This window comes from Anneissia japonica, unplaced genomic scaffold (assembly GCF_011630105.1).
Source record: "Anneissia japonica isolate Jap-2015-1 unplaced genomic scaffold, ASM1163010v1 scaffold287714_len2871179_cov188, whole genome shotgun sequence".
NCBI classification, from domain to species: Eukaryota; Metazoa; Echinodermata; class Crinoidea; order Comatulida; family Comatulidae; genus Anneissia; species Anneissia japonica.
In genome coordinates, this window is record NW_022755542.1 from 1,301,619 (window position 1) to 1,323,184 (window position 21,566).

Below are 21,566 nucleotides of genomic sequence, written 5' to 3' on the forward strand. Positions count from 1 at the left end.
AAATAGGAAACCTAGAAATATAGTAAAAACGCTGAATAGTACTCCAGCGTCGCGACATGCCGACGTTGGTACGAGTAGGTTAGTCTACAAACGTCGCCTAAAGTAATTGATTTTACCCGGCAAAACGAAAGAAAGAAACTCCGCTTTTCAGTTGTCTTAGGCGATAGTTTTTTGACAAACAATGACCTTTCAGAGGTCAAATTGCTGTCAAGAATATGAATTGGCTGCTTCGCAGCAAATAAATAAATAAATCAAAATAAATCAATGGATCAATGAATGAATCAATCAATCAATTAATCAATCAATCAATCATGAATCAATATCAATCAATGTCTATCATAATCGATAAATATCGATAATATCAATAATTCGATCGATCCATATCAATCAATTTCAATCAATAGTTATCAACATATATTAACACTAATCAATGAATCAACATGAACTATCAATCACCAATAATAACAATCAATATCAATCAATAATAATCAATAGAAAAATCAATCAATACCATAGGTATAGCAACAGTATTTACAGAGATATAGACACAGTGACGTATCGAGGAATATTGACATGGGGGCCTGATGTGGGAGGCAGGGTTCTGGTTCTTGCGGGTAAAACCGACCTCTTCAAGACTCCAAAAGCGTAGGGGTATAACATGAGGGGTAGCACGAATGAAGAAAGTTCCACCACCGCAGTTTAAAACGCGCAGCGTCAGCAATGAGCGGCTTACCCTACGGCTTTGGCCACATGTACATGGGCTGATAGTAGGAAACACACAATCATACGTTTACGTCTGGATGTAAAATATTCATCCTGTTCGCTACACCTGTATGGTAATTAGTTCGGGATTGGGCGCGACAGGTTTGAATGCTGGAACCCATCAGTTGACAATACGTTAGTGCGGTCAGTCGTGTGTTCGATGCCATAGAATGGTTAACTGAGTTAAGGTAGGCTTATATTTTGTTCTGTATAATGAATTTGTTTGATCATGCAATGAATTGGTATTAGTACAGTATTTAACAATAATTAAATAATCCAAAAATATATATGTTGATGTTAATAATTATGATGTGTTATAGTCGATGGAGTTGTGATAATGTAGACTATCGCATTGTTCATGGTTGTGCCGTATTGTTGTATTATATACAAACGATTTTTTTCATTTTTATTATTATTAAGTCCGTGTATGCAGTGTTAATATTATCTGCATACATAAATTCCCGTTTTTCCTAATTTCAAAAATGTATACTTAGTCAATTGAATTTTATATAGCCGTTATTAAACAATAATTATACAGCCTTTGACACGAATAGGTCTATCTATTTGGACTTATTACAAACTCCGATATTACGTTGACGCAATCTCGCCATAACGTCTTGATAGTGATAACTTAAGTAAAAATTCTTTGTTGTGAAATAAAAATGTTAACTAATGTTTTGTGTGCTTCCTATATTCCTGGACGGTAGTATTTCCACTCACAATGGTGTAGTCGCAAATACTACTTCTACAAAAGTGAAATTCAAAAAGATGAAAAAAGGAAAAACCTTGATTGATTTTAAAGGTACTCTACATGCAAAGAGACTAAACATTAGAGTGACTGTTTTAAGTTTATCTTAACTGTTTTTCATGGTTCGAATACGTACAAGCTAATCAGTAGATAATAAATCATTATTTTTATGAATGTTAGTTTGTACGAAATATATAAGCGGGCATGATTATGATTACCAGGATAAATTAAAAAACTTTTTATGATGAGTATTTCAGTGGCAGATTCAAGGGAGCCCAGCTGGCCCACGCTCCCTATTTTTTTTTCAAAATTTTAAAGTGGAGAAAAAAAAATTATATACAAATTTAAGTCTGAGTGCGCCATTTCGGCCAACTAGAGGTGGTGCCATAATCATAAAATTTAATGTCCTTCCCTCAGCCCCAACCATGGTAGGGCTGAGGTGGTTTACACTCCATCTGTAAAATCCCTCCCTAGGCCCCCTCTATTTTGAATTTCGGGATCAGTCACTGTATTTTGAAAATGTAGCTTGAAAATAAATGTTATTTGCATTCTTTAAAGATACGACTTAAAAAGGCTATAGACGCCAGAACTTATGGGACTTCGCCCCTGCAACCCCACCGGGGGACCTGGGCGGCCCCTGCTCCCGAGCCAGGGGCCGCAAATTCCAAGCGAGGCGCCTGGGGACGCAAGCATTTTTTGGGAGTCGTGCGTTCAACACAAGTCTCTCTATAGATACGCTATCATAAGTCATTTCAAGTTGGTTGGCAAAATTAAGACTTTAATAAAGACATGATATACCGGTACGAGAGGCCTAGGCTTACATGGCGTCTTAAGGCTAGGGCGAAGTGGTGTAATACTCTCTTAATGTAAAAGAGTGCCTAAGGGACCACTCCAATTTCACTCTTTTTAGAGTGAAAATTTACTCTTAAATGAGTGAATCTTAAAATAGTAAAAAATTAATAAATAGAGTGAAATCTCGCTCTTTTTATTTCACTCCATCAGGAATGATCCCTGTAGTCACTCTTTCACTCTTTTTTCACTCGTTTGCATTTAGAGTATGTTGAAAATATCAATTGCCAAAAGGCGGATACGATACAGGCCTATACTTTCTGTAAATGATATGCTATACTGAAAATCTCTAGTGCAAATCAAACGAGGCCACAACAAAACCCGGACCATAGTCAATCCTAATAAAAAAAAAATGATTTATCGATGGCGTAATATGTTAAGAATATCAATTGCCAAAAGGCGAATACGATACAGGCCTTACTTTTTTTAAATGATATGCTATACTGAAAATCTCTAATGCAAATCAAACGAGACCACAACAAAACCTGGACCAGAGCCAATCCTAATAAAAAAAAAATGATTTATCGATGGCGTAATATTACGGTATTATGCAATTCTTTAAAAAATACATTTATGGGGAAATCTCCCACGGAAATTAAAGTAAGTATATCTCAGGCCTACCAGCCTGGCCTTATAGCTCAACCGAATGGTAATCAGAAGGTCTTTTTAATAAAATACTACGACACCATTCGAATAAACGCCCCCTCTAGAGCCTCATTTGGAATAAACGCCTCCTTCTAATAAACACCCCCTTCCTAAATGACTGTAAACAAATCTAATGGAAGCAACATCATTTTCAACACACATTCTATTAATGTTCTACTCCAGTAGGTACGGTATCAATTTTACACCCAAAAAAAAAAGAAAATAAACGCCTCCCTCGAAAAAAACCCTTCTCAACAATAAACACCCCGTGACGTTTATTCGATATATATAAAACCAACGTTGACAGAATAAAGATAATTACAACAAAGAAAACAGAAGCAAGCTCAGTAACACCATGGAAGAAAGTGTTGCTTTCTTCCTCCATGACAACACTGACAAATACTATGCTCCATGAACTTGTGTATATTATTTGGAATTTAAGCTCAAGACCTCCAGCGGTTGTTCAGTAAGGCATGCTATCACTTTCAATTTAAAAAAAAAATAATTCGCGTTTTTATGCAATATGTCATCGTCGCGATTGAATGCTTTTTATGATCATTATAATATCGTACGTTTTTGACAATTCCGAAATAATGTACCGGTACTTGGGTAGTTTATGACACGCTCAGCCAAGCGTAGCCGAAGAAAAATTAAGGGGTTTTTAAGTCCGATAAATTCATTGAAATCCTTTTGGAATTAACAAAAAAAATACTATTTGATATTTACCAGATACCCGGAGATAAATGAATTAATAAAAATGGATACAATTTTGAAAACATTATGGAGATTATTTGAGACAAGATCAAATTATGATTTGAAGAAAGAAAACATGTTTGTTATGATAATTGATTTATTATTTTATCATTATAACATATTTAATATGGATGACTTTTTCATGTAGGGCATGTTCTTACAAAACTTTTAATTTTCTACAAAATTCTAATACTACTAATATGATTTTTTTAAAAAAGTACCGTACATTATTATATAAAAGTTTTCCTCATCTCAGACTGCTTGTATCGGATATTTTATGCTTAAATGTAAATTTAGATGTACGTGTAGACCGATCAATGATTGATTGATTGGTTCATCGATCGATTGACTGATGAGCTTTAAAACGTTAGCCTGGTGGTGCAAGTGTGCGGCATTCATTCAGAAATCGACTCCCATGTGAACGTAAACGTCCCTAAGGCCGAATTACCTAAGAAAGAGTGCCATTTTTTTGCTAAGGATTTTTGCTCTGGAGAAGGAAGGGCGAAATTAATAACAATTATTACATAACTTCATCTGATTTTGAAGACATTAAATGTTCAATATTGGTAATCTTTTTATTGGAATTTCGACAACGTAAGCTTTCGGATTAACTCCACGGTTAAATGAACAGTTTTATAGTAATATAAATGTATCCTGTTCACGGAAAACTGCATCCTCTCCACACGATATTTCTTGGCGTACGTCACCGTTAACTGGGTTTGAATGTCAGGTATTTAGGCCCGACAGGAAAGAGCACACTGAGATCTTCTTTTGTGACGTTTCGGAGAGCCTGGGGGAACGTACTGTGAGACTTTACTGTATGGTACGGGAACCGTGTCCATAGTTGTTATGACGAGACGGCATTTGGCTCATTCAAGCCTTCCTTATTGTTCACTGATTATTATTGAACGCTTGCCATACCAACGAGAAATTGTTGCGGGGTACCAGGTAGACTACACACATCAAAATACATAACCACATAAAAACTCTCCCCGTGGACCATAAAAGGTTTTTTTTTTTTTATTCCAGGCCGTCGACCGAGGCTTCGTCGGCCCCTTGGTTTGGACGTCGGACCCCTTGTCAAATTTCTGGCACCACCGCTGTGTACTACTGCATATAAATAGCGACCTATAATTGAAAGAACTAAACCTATGATTAAGTATAATAACAATAATAACAATCGTCGTCATCACCATTATTATATTAATAACAACAAGATAAGGCCCAATAAAAAAAAAAAATATTAGTTTATCATCCTCGCGCGCATGCCTTCTATGGTACTGGCAAAAAAAGAAAAAAAATTAAAAAAATTCTTTCTGAAATTTTTTTTTTTTAATTTTATTAATTTTTTTCATTTATTTTATTAAATAGTTAGTAGATATTGTTTGCATTATCTAAATCATGTTTTACTTTGAATATCAATGCACCAGCAAACAACCCAAGGGTATTATTTGGCTTTAGCAAAATAAAAAAATTTAAAAAAAGCCTCCCTCCCTCATCACTTTTCCTGTCCAGATAGGGTGATAAACTAATAATATTTTTTATAGGGCCTAAGGACAATACTAAAATTAATTAAAAGCAAAAAAAAATATTAATAATATAATAATAATCTCCTGATGAACTCCACCGTGTGGAAGAAAGCTAGAGCTCGTAAATGTTGTCATTTCTTCTTTTTTTTTATTTCCTTTAATGAAATTAAACTGGTATTATGTCTCGAATGATCGATTTGCTGTTCGGTGTATTGATTAATTGATTAATTTACATGATTGAATAAAGCAGGCCTATAGTATAGTATTATTATTGTTGTCGTTATGACCTAATTGTGTAGGCGTGTCAATATTCAATGACGTAATGTATGTTAATTATTACCTCCTCTAAAGTAAACATACATGTACACGCAATAGAACAATCTTTCGTCTTCGAATGAGATGGAAATGTGTTTAGACAGATAGATTTTATTTTATTTATTTATTCGGAACATACACATTTAAATCAGTGGCACTCTTCCAAAGGGAGGTGCGTCCAAGAAAATAAAAATTATTAGATATGTTTGACCTCATCACTCACTCAATTTTCAAGAGCCTGCGGATGCTTATCACAGACAATACTATATCTGTATGAATAATAGGCTTTATCTTACACACACTGATAAAAATGTTTAATTGGTCACTTTGTTAAAAGGCCAGAATGTTATGCGATTTGGAAATGGTTGTCCTAGTCAACTATCACCACCTCACTTTGGGTGAACGGACTTTAGCAATATCAGACGATAAAAACCAGCATAATTTTGCTCTCTCTGTAACATTATATTGACGTAAAGTAATATTTTTAAATACAGTGTGTAGCTAAGACATTGCTTGAGTTAAATGCATGTTATTGTGCCACGGTGTACGGAATATGAAGTTGTTATATCATGGGTGGGTAGAGGTATCCTACCTTGCTCCTGGTTATAACACTGATATACATCGTTCAGACCATCTCGTTAAAGATAAATTGCCTAAGTTACTAAGATAAAATTAAAAAATTGAATGAGAAAAGAAGTTGTTCCTGTTAATTGAAGGACAGCTAAATAACAGGCCATCCTTACTATATTCTTTTACATAGACCCTTATATGCTAACAATCAATTAATTTTTTGATATAGTAAAATGAAAATCAGCGAAAACTATTTTTATTTTGATCTGATATATTTCGGAAATATATAATAAATGTAAATATGTAGAGAAACAAAAACAAATTGGTTGGATGTAGCTTATGTGATTCCTTTTATTCAGTTTTAATTTAATTTTTAAGGTTCCCCCAATTTTTTGGCAGGCAGTGTATTTCTAAGAACATATTTCTCCAATACTTACTGCCGATGTAGATACACTGTGGTTGGTGCTACAATACAAATCATAGGCATATTAAATAATATGTTGACATAAATTAATAACATAAAATAACATGCAGCTATAGTATAAGCCCTATCAGAATATACATTTAATTTATTACATATTAGTGGAATAGGCTTTTTTTTCAAAAACTTTTGGTCAACATTAGACTATAGACTTTATCAGTGATCAATACAGATCAGACATTTTGTTACATATACAATATCCACGACATTTCATCTCTCTGGTCTGCTAAGCATCTATTGCCGTGGACCGTTGCATCTATTGAATTGAATTGATTAGTCAGTAGGCTTTGTTAGTAGGGTAATATCCCGTTGCCTTGGATTAACATTCCGAATAGTGTTTAAATTCTGAGAAGAAAATGGCACTTAACTATATGTGTTATCATTTATTACTCCAAGTAACCTTAACATTCATCCGCTGGCAGTTGTTGCACGGATCGTTTTTAATGACAATCCGCTTATATTAGTCTACCATCAACAAAACAAGAAGAATGTGTAGTGGAGGAGACGAGACGATATTGTTTTATTATTTGGCAACACAATAACAGAAACGGTATAACACCAGGGAAGCTTCTCTTGATACAAAACTATATGCTCACCATATACCCGTCTCAAAAGTTGTACTTGTAGGTTCTTTAAAGTGCCATGAGCCAAATTGTGCATACTGAGCCTACCGTATATAGGCCTATTTAGTCATTATCCGAGCATGCCACTCGAAGAAACAGTGCTGTTATTATGACCTTAAGTTGGGGCGCTCCTCGTGCCTAACTGCTTGGTCATTATTTAATGGAACTGCACCAGTTTACTATAGGCCTACAATATTTGTCTTCAATCCGATAAACAATCCCGTGTAGGTTTGCGTTTTATCGTGAGTGCTATTCGTCTGAATGAACCCTAATATGTACGTAAAAAATGTTCGTTCCATTCCAGTTTACCTGGAATGAACCCCCTTGTAGAGGCCTTATCGTTCGAGAAATAGTCTACATAATCATACAAGATTGACAATTCTTTATTTGTCAAAAATACAAAAAGATCATAGAAACTTATTTTTCCTCATGGCACAACAAAAGATTAATGACGTAAAATCTACAAGACAAAAGTCTCAAGAAGTTCAATCCGTGAAACGAAATGAGAGAAAGAATTAAATTATGGTTAGTGCTGAGTGCTAACCTCACTCATATTGATAATTCAGAGTAAGTGACTACCTTTCTTATTCAAGACTGACTGGAGCGGTTATATTCATCAAGCAAACTAATAATCGAATATTCATTGAAGATCGCTATAATGATGGGAAACAGTGATATAACACAACTAATTAGTCTGTCGTTATCGTTTAAAGCAAAGTAATCTCAACCCCAACTTGAATTTAAAACCAGAATGCCGCGCAGTAGTAGTAAACTAGGCCACTTTTACGCATTAACATTTCCTTTTGTTGAAGAACAAAACAAGTATTTATGTTTCGTGTTGGTTGATTATTTTAATTTCTTGTCATAATTTGTTGTTAAATATTACTAAAAGACCCCTAGAGACCAGGAGCAATTTACCCCGAAGCTACTTAAAGCTCTAGCATTACTGAAGTTATGCATATCTGATCGATTTCGAAAGCCTGTATATATGTATATATCTGTCTCTTATACACATCTCCAGCATAATTTTGCTCTCTCTGTAATGCTCTCGGACCCCCTAGGGTAGTGTTATCTCGATCGGCCCCACTTTCACCCCTCCCCTTTTCGGACATCTCTGTATCCGCCCCTGGTCCGATAGGCAAAAAAAGTAGTAAAATACAATTCAGAAATATAAAAAGTATGAATAAATAGATAATAAAAAATAATACATTCCATGAGAGAATCATATGGGTGGGCGGGGGTCTCAGGAACAAGAACAGACTGATTACCATGACCCACCAGCTGAAAAGAAAAGGGGACAGCGCTACCCTGAATTTGAAAACGGAAAACAGCTGACTGTCTGCTGGTGGACCACAATGAGTCTCCCAATCACCCGAGAAGGTTGCCACCCACCAATACAAGACATAGCAACATTCAATTGAGGATAATCTTCAACGAAGACTCTTTATTAATTGAAACATCAAAATCACTAACATTAAGACAATCATGATTTTGAAATGCGTTTTTGAAATTTTTTTTGAGAATGGAACCAGAAAACGTGTCGTAGGATTTATAGAATCGATAGCAAATAATATTCGTACTATCAATCGATTTCCATCCATTTTTGATACCGTGGCGCCATGGCACATACTCACACAAAATGCATGGTACATACTTAAAGAAATATACACAATAAAATACATATAGAACAAGAAAAAAAATAATATAATTTGTAAAACTGGAATAGGCCTACAAGGAAGTACTGTAAAATTACTAAGAATACAAACTTAAACTGATTTAAACAGTCAATACCGGTATATTGTGGATCCTTAGGCAGACCACGGAGGAGATATAATGAAGATAATATATTTCCTCCATATACAATAGTGTGCCGTACATCTTGAATTAACAGGCTATTGTCGAGGACAGTACTTTACTAATCTAAGCAACAATGAACTTGGATTATGCAGGAAATTTACAAATTTCTAATATTTTGTTATTCAAAGACCACAGATAATGAGCAGCAGATGTGGTGGAGTAGCCTTATGCTGAATATTTCACCACAGAGTTTGGAAATCAAGTTAGGCCTTTTATCGATTACGATACCAGTGTAGTCAAATACAATTTGGTGTAAGGGGGTCGAAACGCCATTAAACCAAAACAGCACGAAAACAGTTAACGTAATAAAAACGGATATTTTATCAACTCAAACACCTAATTCAAATTTAGCATCGTGGGTAAAAAAAAAAAACAAAAAAACATTTAAACAAAAATTAAAAATAAATGTATTCATTGAAGGCCATTTTTGAGGTTTTAATTTAAGTATTAGACTTTTAAAAATACTTTAAACTGAGCTATATATGTATACCGTACTTATAGAGTTGTTTAAGTTATATGCTTAAAACATTTCTCTATTTTAATATCGGCAAAAGACAACATAAACTTGAATGATCGAAATACGTAATAATCAACTTTAATTCGTTGTATAGGCCTCCTTTGAATTTGAAAAATGTTCTTTTTATTATTTTTTATTCCGGTCTGCCTGGGGCGCCTTTCCGGCAAAAAACATAAGGCGCTGAAATAAATGCAATGATTTTGAAATATTTTTGGAGTGCATGCGGGCAGTGGGCCGTATTATGCTTAAATAAAAGCGAAACGTAGAATAAAATGTAGGTTTCTTTGCTGCGTGTATCGTCAAATGAATTACGGTATTAAAAACATGATTTTTTTTTTGATTTTTTTTTTTGCAACTGGACCGATCAATGATCAGGCTGAATCGGATCATCAGGAGGCTGACGAACTCTGCTCATAATACCACTAATTACAATGCTCATCAAAGCACAAACCATTCCCTTCTTGATGGGGAAACTAAAGCGGATTGCACTTTCCATTGAAATGCATGAAACTTCACGGTCACGTTGTAATCACGCTATGAAAGAAGGAGAGTCGTACAAGCTGACAATCGACTGTTCATACCGAATAATCGTTATTGTTGGTGTTGTTTCAATTGAACGATAATCATGGGGCCACTCGCAAGGTGCTTTGTTTAGTAAACCACTGAGTTGAGGTATTTTATATCCATGCTTAAACCAGGGTAGCAGGGCACAGTCATACAAGTTATAAATTATAATATATAATTCATGGAGGAAGAAACGGTTTCTTTCTTTCCTTCATGGTTATATTAGTATATGACTGCTCCCTGCTTAACCTTATAAGGGAAACCGATTCGTCAATTGAAGACCTATCAGTAATAATTTCCTAAATAGAAACTGTTCTTTGCGTAGCAGAAACGGATCAAGCAAAATAGGGTTTAAAAAAATCCAAAATCCATTCTGGTCTTTATGCAGGCCCACTTTTCCTTTCCATTTTCAGTAGCATTATTAATAATTTTAAAAAAATGAGTGGCAAAACAAATTTATACCTTCATGGTAAAATAATTTAGGCCTACCTTAGGCTAAGGGCAAAATTACACCCAGGACTCATGTTTTCCCTACTATACATGGTATACAGGCTTAGGCCCTCGTTTAGTTTCCAAAACTGATTGAATTTCATTTTTAAAGTTGTAAGAATGTTAGGGTGGCATAATTGGCTGGTCCTTTTGGCTCAACATCCGCTTTCAATGAGGCATCTTTTCCTGAACTCAGTGTACAGTACATCCCAATTAATCTTTATACTTGTTATCTTTACATAATTTTTACTTAGTATTGTATATCTGGTGTAAACATAATTTTGGACGCACCTTTGTCATGTAAATTGTGCCACTGTTTCGTAGTATCCAAATAAATTATGATTTTGTAACAGCATGACGTCATAAGAACATCCACACATACATTACATGTGGGTTGATGATTGAAGAGCAGTATGCAGGATTATGGTAATATCATATCTTTAAATATGGCTTTATATACACGGCATACTCTTTAGTAAAAACTCATATTATCGACGGGATGTCGAATGGATACCACCCCCATCCTAACGGAAACACAACCACATGCACACACTCTCAAATAGGCCTATAGATGGCTCAATCAAAATGTGAGTAGCACTACTCCCTACTAGTCAATTACTAGAAATTGCAAATTGCAAGTGAAGTGCTGCGAAGTACAACTGCATATAAATGTTCTTCGAACAAAAGTCAAGTGAAAATAATGAATAATAAAAATATAACAAATAATATGAGACACGACCCATTGTCTATATTAGAACACTTCTCATTGGGTAACAAAGTCGTAATTTTTCTTTTTTGTCAAAAAGTGTCTATAGTAGTGAATTATGGTTTAGCTTTTTTTTAATAAATTTTCAAAAATTTCTATGTATGTGGAAAATGTAGTTGATTACCAAAGGTTACAATTTTTATTTTGAAGACTGCATGATCTAGGAAGTATACATTTTTTATGGGGCAAGTTTCCAAGGGCGGGCTTCTAGGGGCGAGTTGACTGCCAAAGAGTGTTGCCAAAGTGCGAGCCAGCGTGTTATTTGATCACAAGTGCGAGACATCGCAAGTGTGAGCCAGCAATCCATGACGTCACGACAATAGATACGAGACGTAACTCGAGTTGTGCGAGGTATCGGCTGAGATTTGTGGAGTACAATTCAAAAAACAACTATAGGTCTAATAATGAATTACTGTGATGTTAAATAGACAATGTTAGCTATCAAGGAGCGACGTTGTTTTTCATTGGGACCTTCGTCCCTTCAAGGCTAGACCTATACCATCCTAGCTAGTCTAGGCCAGAGTAGGATAAGGCTAGCGCGACATGCGGACGTTGGTACGTGTTGGTTAGTCTAAAAACGTCGCCTAAAGTAATTGATTTTACCCGGCAGAACGAAAGAAGGAAACTCCGCTTTTCAGTCGTTTTAGGCCCTTGTTTTTTGACAAACAATGACCTTTTAGAGGTCAAATTGCTGTCAAGAATATGAATTGGCTGCTTCGCAGCAATGAGCTCATTAAATGGAAATTAGGGATAAAGGATGACTTCATTGAACTGCGGAAACTGCAAAATATTGACAAAAATTCATTTAAAGTCAAAATTTATTTCGCAAATTTAATTTCAAACTTCAAAATTTCAAATTATCTAAATTTTATTTCAAAGAACCTCCAAAAAGGAGAAATGTACATAAATATAAACAAGCAAACGATAAAAGTACAATATTGAACTGCAAAACGCAAAATGACGAGAACATTATTAATACTTCTGGGTAACACATTTAGTTAATAATAATGGTAATGAATTCATTAAATACAGTAATAAATTAGGTCTATTTTTTAAAAAAAATTTAAACGTAAAAAAATACAACTCTAGTCAAACCAGCTGACGTTCGTTTTAAAGAATTCAAAATCAACTAATCAAACAAATGCAAGTTACAACTTTAAACAGATTTACGCACAATTTCTCAAACTAGGAAGACAAGCATTAATATATCGGACGCAGTACAAAATTTACTCATGTTCAATACGATAACATACGTAAGGAGTTATTATAACCATAACCATGTTATAACACACCCTTAAAGAATCAAATGTTTTCTTGCCATATTTACAGCCCAGTGTACTACAATATAGAAACTTTAGGAATTATATAAATGCACTTTAGAAAATCTACGGCAAAATAGATCTTATAAAACACGTGCTGTTTGCATTAATGATTATAGGACATAAATTAAGGGGCTAGGCCACAAAGAAAATCACTTGGTCATAAATATTTTATTGTTTGTTTTGCATACTATTAAATACTACCATAAAGCTATTTTTCCGCTAGAGTTGTTACTACGATGAAACTCTTTTTTGCTCCTTTTTTTTCTCCCAATGGTCAATGGCTACGCTGACATAACCTTGGTATAATCAATGATCACCTAATTAATAGCATTGACTATTGACATGGAATAGGCCTATTGATTGAATTTGATGGTAAATTTGTAAATATAAGCATGATGTAATCTGTAAATATTATGATTAGGAGTTTCGTCATATACATCATGGTAATACCAAACGCAGTCGGCCTACTACTGTAATTCACATCACATAATTGGATCAGTGGAAAAACTCTAAACTGTTGGATGTTGGACACCTTCCATGAGCAAGTTCATCATTACCGACTCGAACCAACACTGACCTCCTGTACGACACAAACGCCTCCCCTCCGGAAAAACAACCATAAACACACCCCACATAGGCATCTGACAACATTATTATATTTTATTCAAATGTCATATTGAATATCGTCCCTATGTATGTTGAACTTAAGGTCGATATTGGCGTTTTAAAGATATTTATTATGACTAACTACAGTGCAATGAATGCGTATGCCAGCTGCACATATGAATCATAAACATTAACAAAATAACAATAATAATATCAACAATAATAATAATAATTATTATTATGTTTAAATTATAATTTATATATATATACATATATAGGCCTATATATTATAAATATCATTGTTACAGTATTAACAGATCATTTTAAGAAGCACTTTACAGTAAAGTGATATGATTTTGAAGTCATAGTACATTGCATATAATCAAAGTGTATCTAGAGGAGTTCATAAGAGAATCCACCAATGAATAATTAGGCGTACATAATTTATATTGGTGTGCTCACAGGCCTACACGAACAAACACGCAGGTGAGTAACGGTAATGCGATCGACTAGCGAATTGAATCAGTATAACCGAACGAATCGTATATCAACGTGCGACTTGTGGCTTACTGTAACGTAGCTTGACATTTATCATGCCAGTTTATCCATTTCCCGATGTTTTATTCCGAGTTTGTGTTGCTATGGTAACTTAACTAAGTCATCATGATGTCGCATTATTATGTGATGTGTGTAAAGTACAATACTCGTGTTCAGCACTAAAGTGAAACTGTTCTTGTAAACGACTTCCTGGCTCAGTAATCAAAAGTTCATGCACCAAGAACAACGTAGGCCTATATCAACACCAGAATATGATTAATAACGATATTCAATTTAAGTCTTAACCCATCAAATCACTTTCATGGCGAGTCACCAACCGTCACGGCCTTATAGTTATGATAACAATGTATAATGGTTTCGATGAACGGATATGACAAAAAAAGTTCTGCAAAAATGATCAGTCTTTGGATCCGTTGCTGTTACTACCACGGCCTCGATCCGAGTATCCCCCGGTGCTTCGAACGGAGTGTACATATTTTCTGGCGGCTTTTGTCGTCAAGTATGGCTAATGCATCCGGTAGGGCATTTCGACGACGACGGAAACACGGGCTGTTTAACAAGTCCTTGTCGGCACTCAGCTGCTGTTCCACATTTGTATGATACTTATTGTTGCCTAGGTCGTACGAAAAAATGGACATAAAACCACCTTCGGATGAGCTGTTTGGGCTTTTTGCATGTGCAATTTCACAGCCTTCGTCATCACTGATGTACGCATGGTCGTTATTTAGCAGACCAAGAAGAGGCACCCTGAGATTCCGCAACTGGTTAGGCTCAATGCCTTCCATAACATTTGGCAGTGCATTGCGTCTGGCCATCCTTCTGTTTATGTAGCTAGCTGAGTCTTGATTAAAGGCTTCCATTTTCAATTTGCTGTTTTGCTTCTATATAACTGAATTCGTGTGTGGTAAACGTTCGAATGTTGAAATTTTCCGTGTACCGATTTATAAACTGCCAACCAACAAATAAAATACTTAGATAATAGATAATGATGTCACCGTGATTTCCCTGCTGCTGATGGTTCGGTGGTAGTTCGTTTACTATTTGAGTCTCCTTGGTTTGAGGCTTAACTGGAAAGTACCTTATTACGATTTATATAAAGGGTTGTCAACGCTGACGTCACCATTACTCACGCGGTGTTGATCAAAATGCAAATCGCTACATCAGAGTCCTTGTTTCTGACCAATAGGGAGAGAGTAGGCGGAGCCATGGATTACGCTTAGTGATGAAACAGTGTGAAACGGAATGAAATATTATTATCGATGATAACTTTTCCCTGTCGTGACGACTGCGTTTGACAACGTGCGTACATTTTAATGTGCATAGTAATCGAACTAACAAAACCCAAAATCATTAATATTTAACAATCTTGTTTAGCTTTCGGGAGTTTCATGATTTCACCATAATCACAGTATATCAAATTAATAAATGGAAATACTTTCTTGTTTAAATAATAAATACTCGCAGGTATGACACATTACTTTATAACGTCATTTTAAACATGATGAAATTTCTATAATGGTGAAACCCTGAAATCCCTAAAAAAATATTATTGAAATATTGTTCTTTTAAAGGCATAACACCCCTTTCCCCCTCAGTTTTGAAATATTAATCAATGTATCTTAATACTAGCCGTTCCCGGTTATTTCTTCAAACACGCACTGTTTTAGAAAATGTTGAATTGAATTGAAAAATTGAACATGTGATATATAACAGAACATTCGCAATGTCTGCTATGAATAATCATGAAAAATGTCTTCACTTTGACCAAGATAATATACAAACGGTACGCGCCGTAAGCCTACAAATTGAATTAAAATATTCTGAATTGTATTACTGTAGTATGCGTATAGTGTTTCTAAGGGTATTATCATAAGGGGAAAGGTTTTGCAGCTAGATACTAAAGTGAATGGGAGCTAGCTGTAAATGAGGTGATTTAAATACTTTACTTTGATTAAAGTGGAATCAAGAGCGCCTACGGATGGGAGAGGGCGCAAACACTTCACGCCTTAATCCCTCAGATACCCAACTGATTGATAGACGAGTTCAATGGTTACATGCGCACTGACAACTCTAATGAAGTTAAGCATCAATCAAACTATGACGTTGATAGTTTGATCCAGTCATGTGTACAGCTTAATTATTTAATCGTGTAACACGTGTTAGATTAGCTCACCGAGAAAGGCTAATCTGTCCAATCAGTCAGCACTATTTCACATTTGACAAAAATGAATATGAAGTCAAATTTGTGTGATGTGTCCATATGGGCATGATGTCATTATTGCACCAAAATATGGGCATATACAATTTATTTTTAATTATGTGGACAATAAGCTTAAAGCAATTGTCAATTTGACTACTGATATGCATGGTGGACCGCTAAGGGGAATGTCAAACTTTTGCAGGAATGAAACTTCCCTCAGTGGTAGCCATATGACACCAAAGGATCATTCAAATAATAGACAAAATAGAAAAATCCAAAATGGACGCCGAATTTGATTTCTGTTAATATAATTATCTACACTGCTACAGCACCTAGCACTGTTAATGTTTTCAATATCAGAGCATGCCATTATCAGACATTTTCAGATTGCTACCATTGGCCCATTTGATTTCAAGATGGTCGCCAAAATATTGGTATTTTTGTCAACATCTACAGAGCACCTAGCAGATCTTCAACCATGTTTAATATTAGAGAGTATCATGCAATCATAAGAAATTATATAGCCCATAAGTCGGGTAGGCCTACTCACTGCGTCATGCAACCGCCCGCCATCGAATCAAACTTCCTGCGAGCGTTAAGCTCGGTTTACATACAATCGCTACAGCGTTTTCACTGCAATACTTGTACTGCGTCGCTGTCCCCGCCGCAATCGGAAACGCTCCCTGATTCAACCGACTAATCAGCGTCGCGAAAAGAGTCGGCGATAACGTGTAGTGATTTTTATAGAAGCCAGGCTTTAGACGACGCGACGCCTTCTACCGATTGTATGCAGTGTGGAAGGGATCGTCGGCATTAAATAAACGATCAGTTGCGCGCGCGTCGTGGCATTGCGTTCTTAATGAAATTGCGTCAGCCGACGACCGTCGGGCGCAGTGAGTGTCCGGCTTAAGGCATGCCGGACTAAAAGCCGTTATGAGACATTTAAAAAAAAATAGGCCCATATGCCCAATTTTTTTAAATTTTGTCCCGTGCGTTGGTCGTCTGGGCTATCGGTTATAAACTTGGTATCAGGCCCAACAACATGGATTATCCCAGTCTAATATCAATTAGTATCAGTATCTTGGTTCTAATATATTTATCGTATTGTAATGGACAGGCAACAGGAGGGTGCCCAAGACCATAAATTACAAATAGTCCAGCAATTAAAGCAAAACACACCCATCATCCAGGGCAGTGGGTAAAATGACCACTGTTACCGTTACCGGACACTAATGTCCTTATTTCTAATCCTATTGGATATAGTTATATTTTGGCTTGGGACTCACTTCTATTTAATACATTCCAATTGCGACCCAGGCAGATTCCAAAATACCATCTTCCCATACAGAAAGGAGCAATTCAGATACAGCTACCTTATACTCAGGAAACCCTTTTGCAACTTCTGTTCCCTTGTTTTTGATTAGGCCCTATTGTGATTATACTGTAGAGGAACAATAAAAGTTGGAAACCGTGATCGATGGTATACTGTCTTGTTTATTATTTGTTTCACACGGTCTCCTTACAGATATCTGTAGACACGCTCGTCCCTTCCCGTTACAGTATAGTGATAGTCGATCAGTGACACCGTAACATCGCTAGTTCATGCAGACCTACCGGGTCTCTAACAATTTAATCAAGAAAGTCTCAAGCCCATATTACTAATGCTACATAACATGATTACAAGGATGCTAAGAAATGTTTCAGAAATTTTACTTTCAGTTCTGTCAACTAAACGACCGGTACACAAGTTTCCACGTGTCTTTTAATTACTCGCGCTCAGAGGTGACTACTGTAATCACAACATTGTCAACTTGTGTACTGCACTGTTATTTTCACTTGAATTGATGCTGTAAATCATTTTCGACAATATGTACAATACAATTATTATACTGGATGAATTTAAAGCCCCTTCGCGGGTCACATCTTGCGATCACGAGGTGTTTATAATGTGAACCTTTAAATAATGCCCCCCGCAAAGATTGATCTCGTTATATCCAGCCATCCAAGATGTCCAAATCCCCGATAATCCTGCGCGTAAGCCCGTGTGTAGCTATTATGACTCGGGTGGTTGATATATTAACATAAAAGAGTCTGTATCGTGTCGAATGAGAGTAAGATGCTTCTGAGAGGCACTAATCATTAATACTATATCTTACTGCTGTCTAAGCCGATATCAAAACCATATTTTCTTACCACGGGCATTTAGATCATGCATGCGATCGTTGATAAGGAAGTGGTCAACTAACCCGGATAATGAGATTCAAGTAATGAATTACGGTAATGAATTGAAACTATTCATGCGTGGAATTTGACATCGAAAAATGAAATACAAGTACTGAGGTAGTATTGTATAAAATGATTAGATTTTGATTTGAATTTAGTTAGTTCCAATAAACAAAACATAAAGATAAAATACAGTATACCTGTAAGTCGATATAATTATAACAATTAATAATAATAAAATAATAACTAATAAACTTAAATATAATAATATTAATAATAATAATAACAATAATAATAAAAATAATAAATAATATGGATACCTACATGGATTAATGATGATAATGATATGATGATGATGAATGGATTGGATTTGATTAGATTTATTCACCAAGTTTAGCCCACGAAAGTCTAGAAGACGACTTATTTCCAATGGGGTCCTTCTGGTGGTGATTGGGCAGTACACCGGGAGACAATCCCCTACTCTTTTCCGAAGAGTGTACTGCGTTCTTTAACGTGCACATGGGCCATAAATGCACACGGGACCAACGGCTTAAACGTCTCATCCAAAAGACGGTGCGCTATTATAACTTGTATTTCAGCCCTCTGGCTGAAACACAAGGAGCGCAGCGATGAGAATTGAACCGGGGATCTAGAGATATATCTCCACGGTTCAGCGCACATACAATATGGCTACCACAAGATTAGTCGGTCTACTGAGCTAAGCTGCTCCCTCATGTGATGATGAGGATGAATATGATGATGACAGATGATCGTGATGCTAACCGTGGCGAATTCAATAGGAAGGCCAGTCAGCCCGGGTCCGACACCACCCACCCAGTTTTAAATGGAAAAAAATTAAGAAAAAAAGTGCGGCCATTTTCGGCCGTCTAGAGGTGCTGTAATCCTAAATTTTCTTTTTTTTTTTTGGCCCCAACCATGCTGAAGCTGAGGTGGTATAATCAGTATTAACCAATTGAGGTATTATGCTTACTAGTTAGACCTCAAATATAGGAATTACCTGGGCAAATCCATAAATGAATGCACTAGAAACTCGAAAATTCAAGAAAATATTGTTAAAGCAAAAAATACTAATAGAGTATTATTAGAGTTCTACTTAGTAATAATAATAATATTTAAAAAAAAACATTGTAGGTTACTGTAGCTGAAATACTAGGCCTACGGTAGTACTTTTAGCTAGCTATGGCGAAAATTGCTCCGTGAGCTGGCGAATACTGAATTACGAATAATCGGCATACATGAGTAAAGCTACAATTGGCTTTCTATGAGAGAAAATAAATAGGCGAAACCGTAAGCAGTCAGAAAGTTTATGATCTGTAAGTTATTAAAGCTTGCACGGCCTCTTCACCAAAGCTAAAACTCCTATGGAGTGGAGTTGAATAGCTTTAGTGGTTAAGGTGCTTGCCTTCTAATCCCATAGTGCTGGGTTCAATTCCTGTGACAGCAGGACTTTTCCTCACGACCAAAACAACTCCACTCCAACTCAGACAGCGTCGGCCGACGCAGCCCGACGCGATTTGTTGTCGCGTCGGGTCTGTGTGAGTTGAACGCAGACGCGATGGTGTGCGTCGGGGGCAGTCGCGTAGTAGAATATTAAACGTGTTTAATTTTTCTCACGACGGCTTAAGACTGTCCCCGACGATAAATCGGGTCGGGCTGCTTCGGCCGACGCTGTCTGAGTTGGCCTTTATTCTCATAAAGAGATTACTTTGATAAAAGTATCATGTTATTACATAAGCCTAATATTTGAGAGGGCCACTGAATATCAGCCGACCTTCTAGGATACGTTCAAAGGGTCACCCTAGGCTATAATATATATGGTTTAACAAATTTGTAATGGACTCCTCTGCATTTGTACATTGGGCCTACTACGAGGCATTACGGTCTGTTCTTTTGGTTAAATTTTTTACGTGAGCTCCGAAAATATCGAAACTGATAATAGGCTGGCTGGTACTTTCTTGCATGTAAAATTCCGTATCAAATAATGCATAGGCCTAGTGAAATCTCAAGCAAGCAACACATCTGATACATCAAACATTAATCATGCAGTGTGATGTGATATCGACTGAATGTGGTTTTGTGGTTACATTACAATAATTTGGAGCTGACCACTGTATAGGAGTTGGTTGAGCGACGGACGGGGGAGAGGCGGTTTGTGTGATTGAATTTTAATTGCTACATGCGAGTTGTAATAAATCTCCAAGACCATTGAGGAGGAATAAAATCAAATTGATTAAATTTTACAAATTTCATCCTATTAAGAATAACACTTAAATGACGTATTGTTTACCATGAATATGTTAATATAAAATAACAAATTAAGCAACATGATGCAGGCCGACATGCACAGGTGGATAGATGTGTCTACACAGTTTCTAAGAAAAAAAAAGGTAGGCCTACCATTGGGCGTTGCTACAAATTAGGCTATAGGCCTAGGTCTATCTGTTTATTTAAACTAATCTGAAACCCCCAAAAAATTAATTAAAAGGTTGAATATCGGTATCTTATTTGAAGTTATCAATTTTTAATAATTATGCGTCAGTTCATTTCAATTCAAATTTAATTTCAGGTAAAACATAAAAACAAAACATTGCCTTCCAAGGATTGCCAAATGTTACAGCATAGTGTACTTTTACGGCGTTTCAACCAATCACAACTGGGCCAGGATTACGCGCTAGTCCCACTGACACGTGTTGCCCACAAACGCACCACTGACGTGTATGTTTACGTTATCGATTTGTGGGACCTTAGAGGAACATCTATGGAGCGGGGCTTAGTACATTTCCGCGGAAAAATATTTCAATTAAAAATACAGCAGGCTGTTTATGCTAAAAGAAAAAGAAACCTAACAAAATAAATGTCAATATTAATTTAATACTGGAAAACAACAATGCTGTGGGAAACAATGGCTGGATCTCAGTAGATATACAAAAATGATAAGCAACAACTAAAAAGTAAACGTAAGTAAACAGCCAGAAATAGAACCAGAGCTTTCGGACAACACTAGTCCTTCCTCAGTGGCGAGTGAGTGAGGGTTGAAAAAGCCAGATAGTATAAAGTGAGAATTTCATGTAAGCATGATTAGAAACAATAGGCTAGGCTAGATGGGATTAGAATAAACAGCCTAAACAAGTAAACAGGAAGGCCAAAACTATGTATATATACACATCT

General features: G+C 36.0%; 1 protein-coding gene across 4 annotated transcripts in view; it reads right to left on the reverse strand.

Annotated features, from left to right (window-relative positions):
- LOC117123682 (DNA polymerase lambda-like) overlaps positions 1-21,566 on the reverse strand; it is a 47,753-nt gene that overhangs the window by 3,416 nt on the left and 22,771 nt on the right. Inside the window, exon 8 of one of the 4 annotated variants that reach the window (XM_033269693.1) lies at positions 6,240-6,262. The exons of 2 other annotated variants lie outside the window; for them this stretch is intronic. In XM_033269693.1, coding sequence (XP_033125584.1) covers positions 6,255-6,262 — 8 coding nt within the window. In that variant the 3' untranslated portion in view covers positions 6,240-6,254. Of the gene's footprint in view, positions 1-6,239; positions 6,263-12,294; positions 15,123-21,566 lie in introns of those variants that run through there. One more of the 4 variants, XM_033269696.1, reaches the window with a different exon arrangement.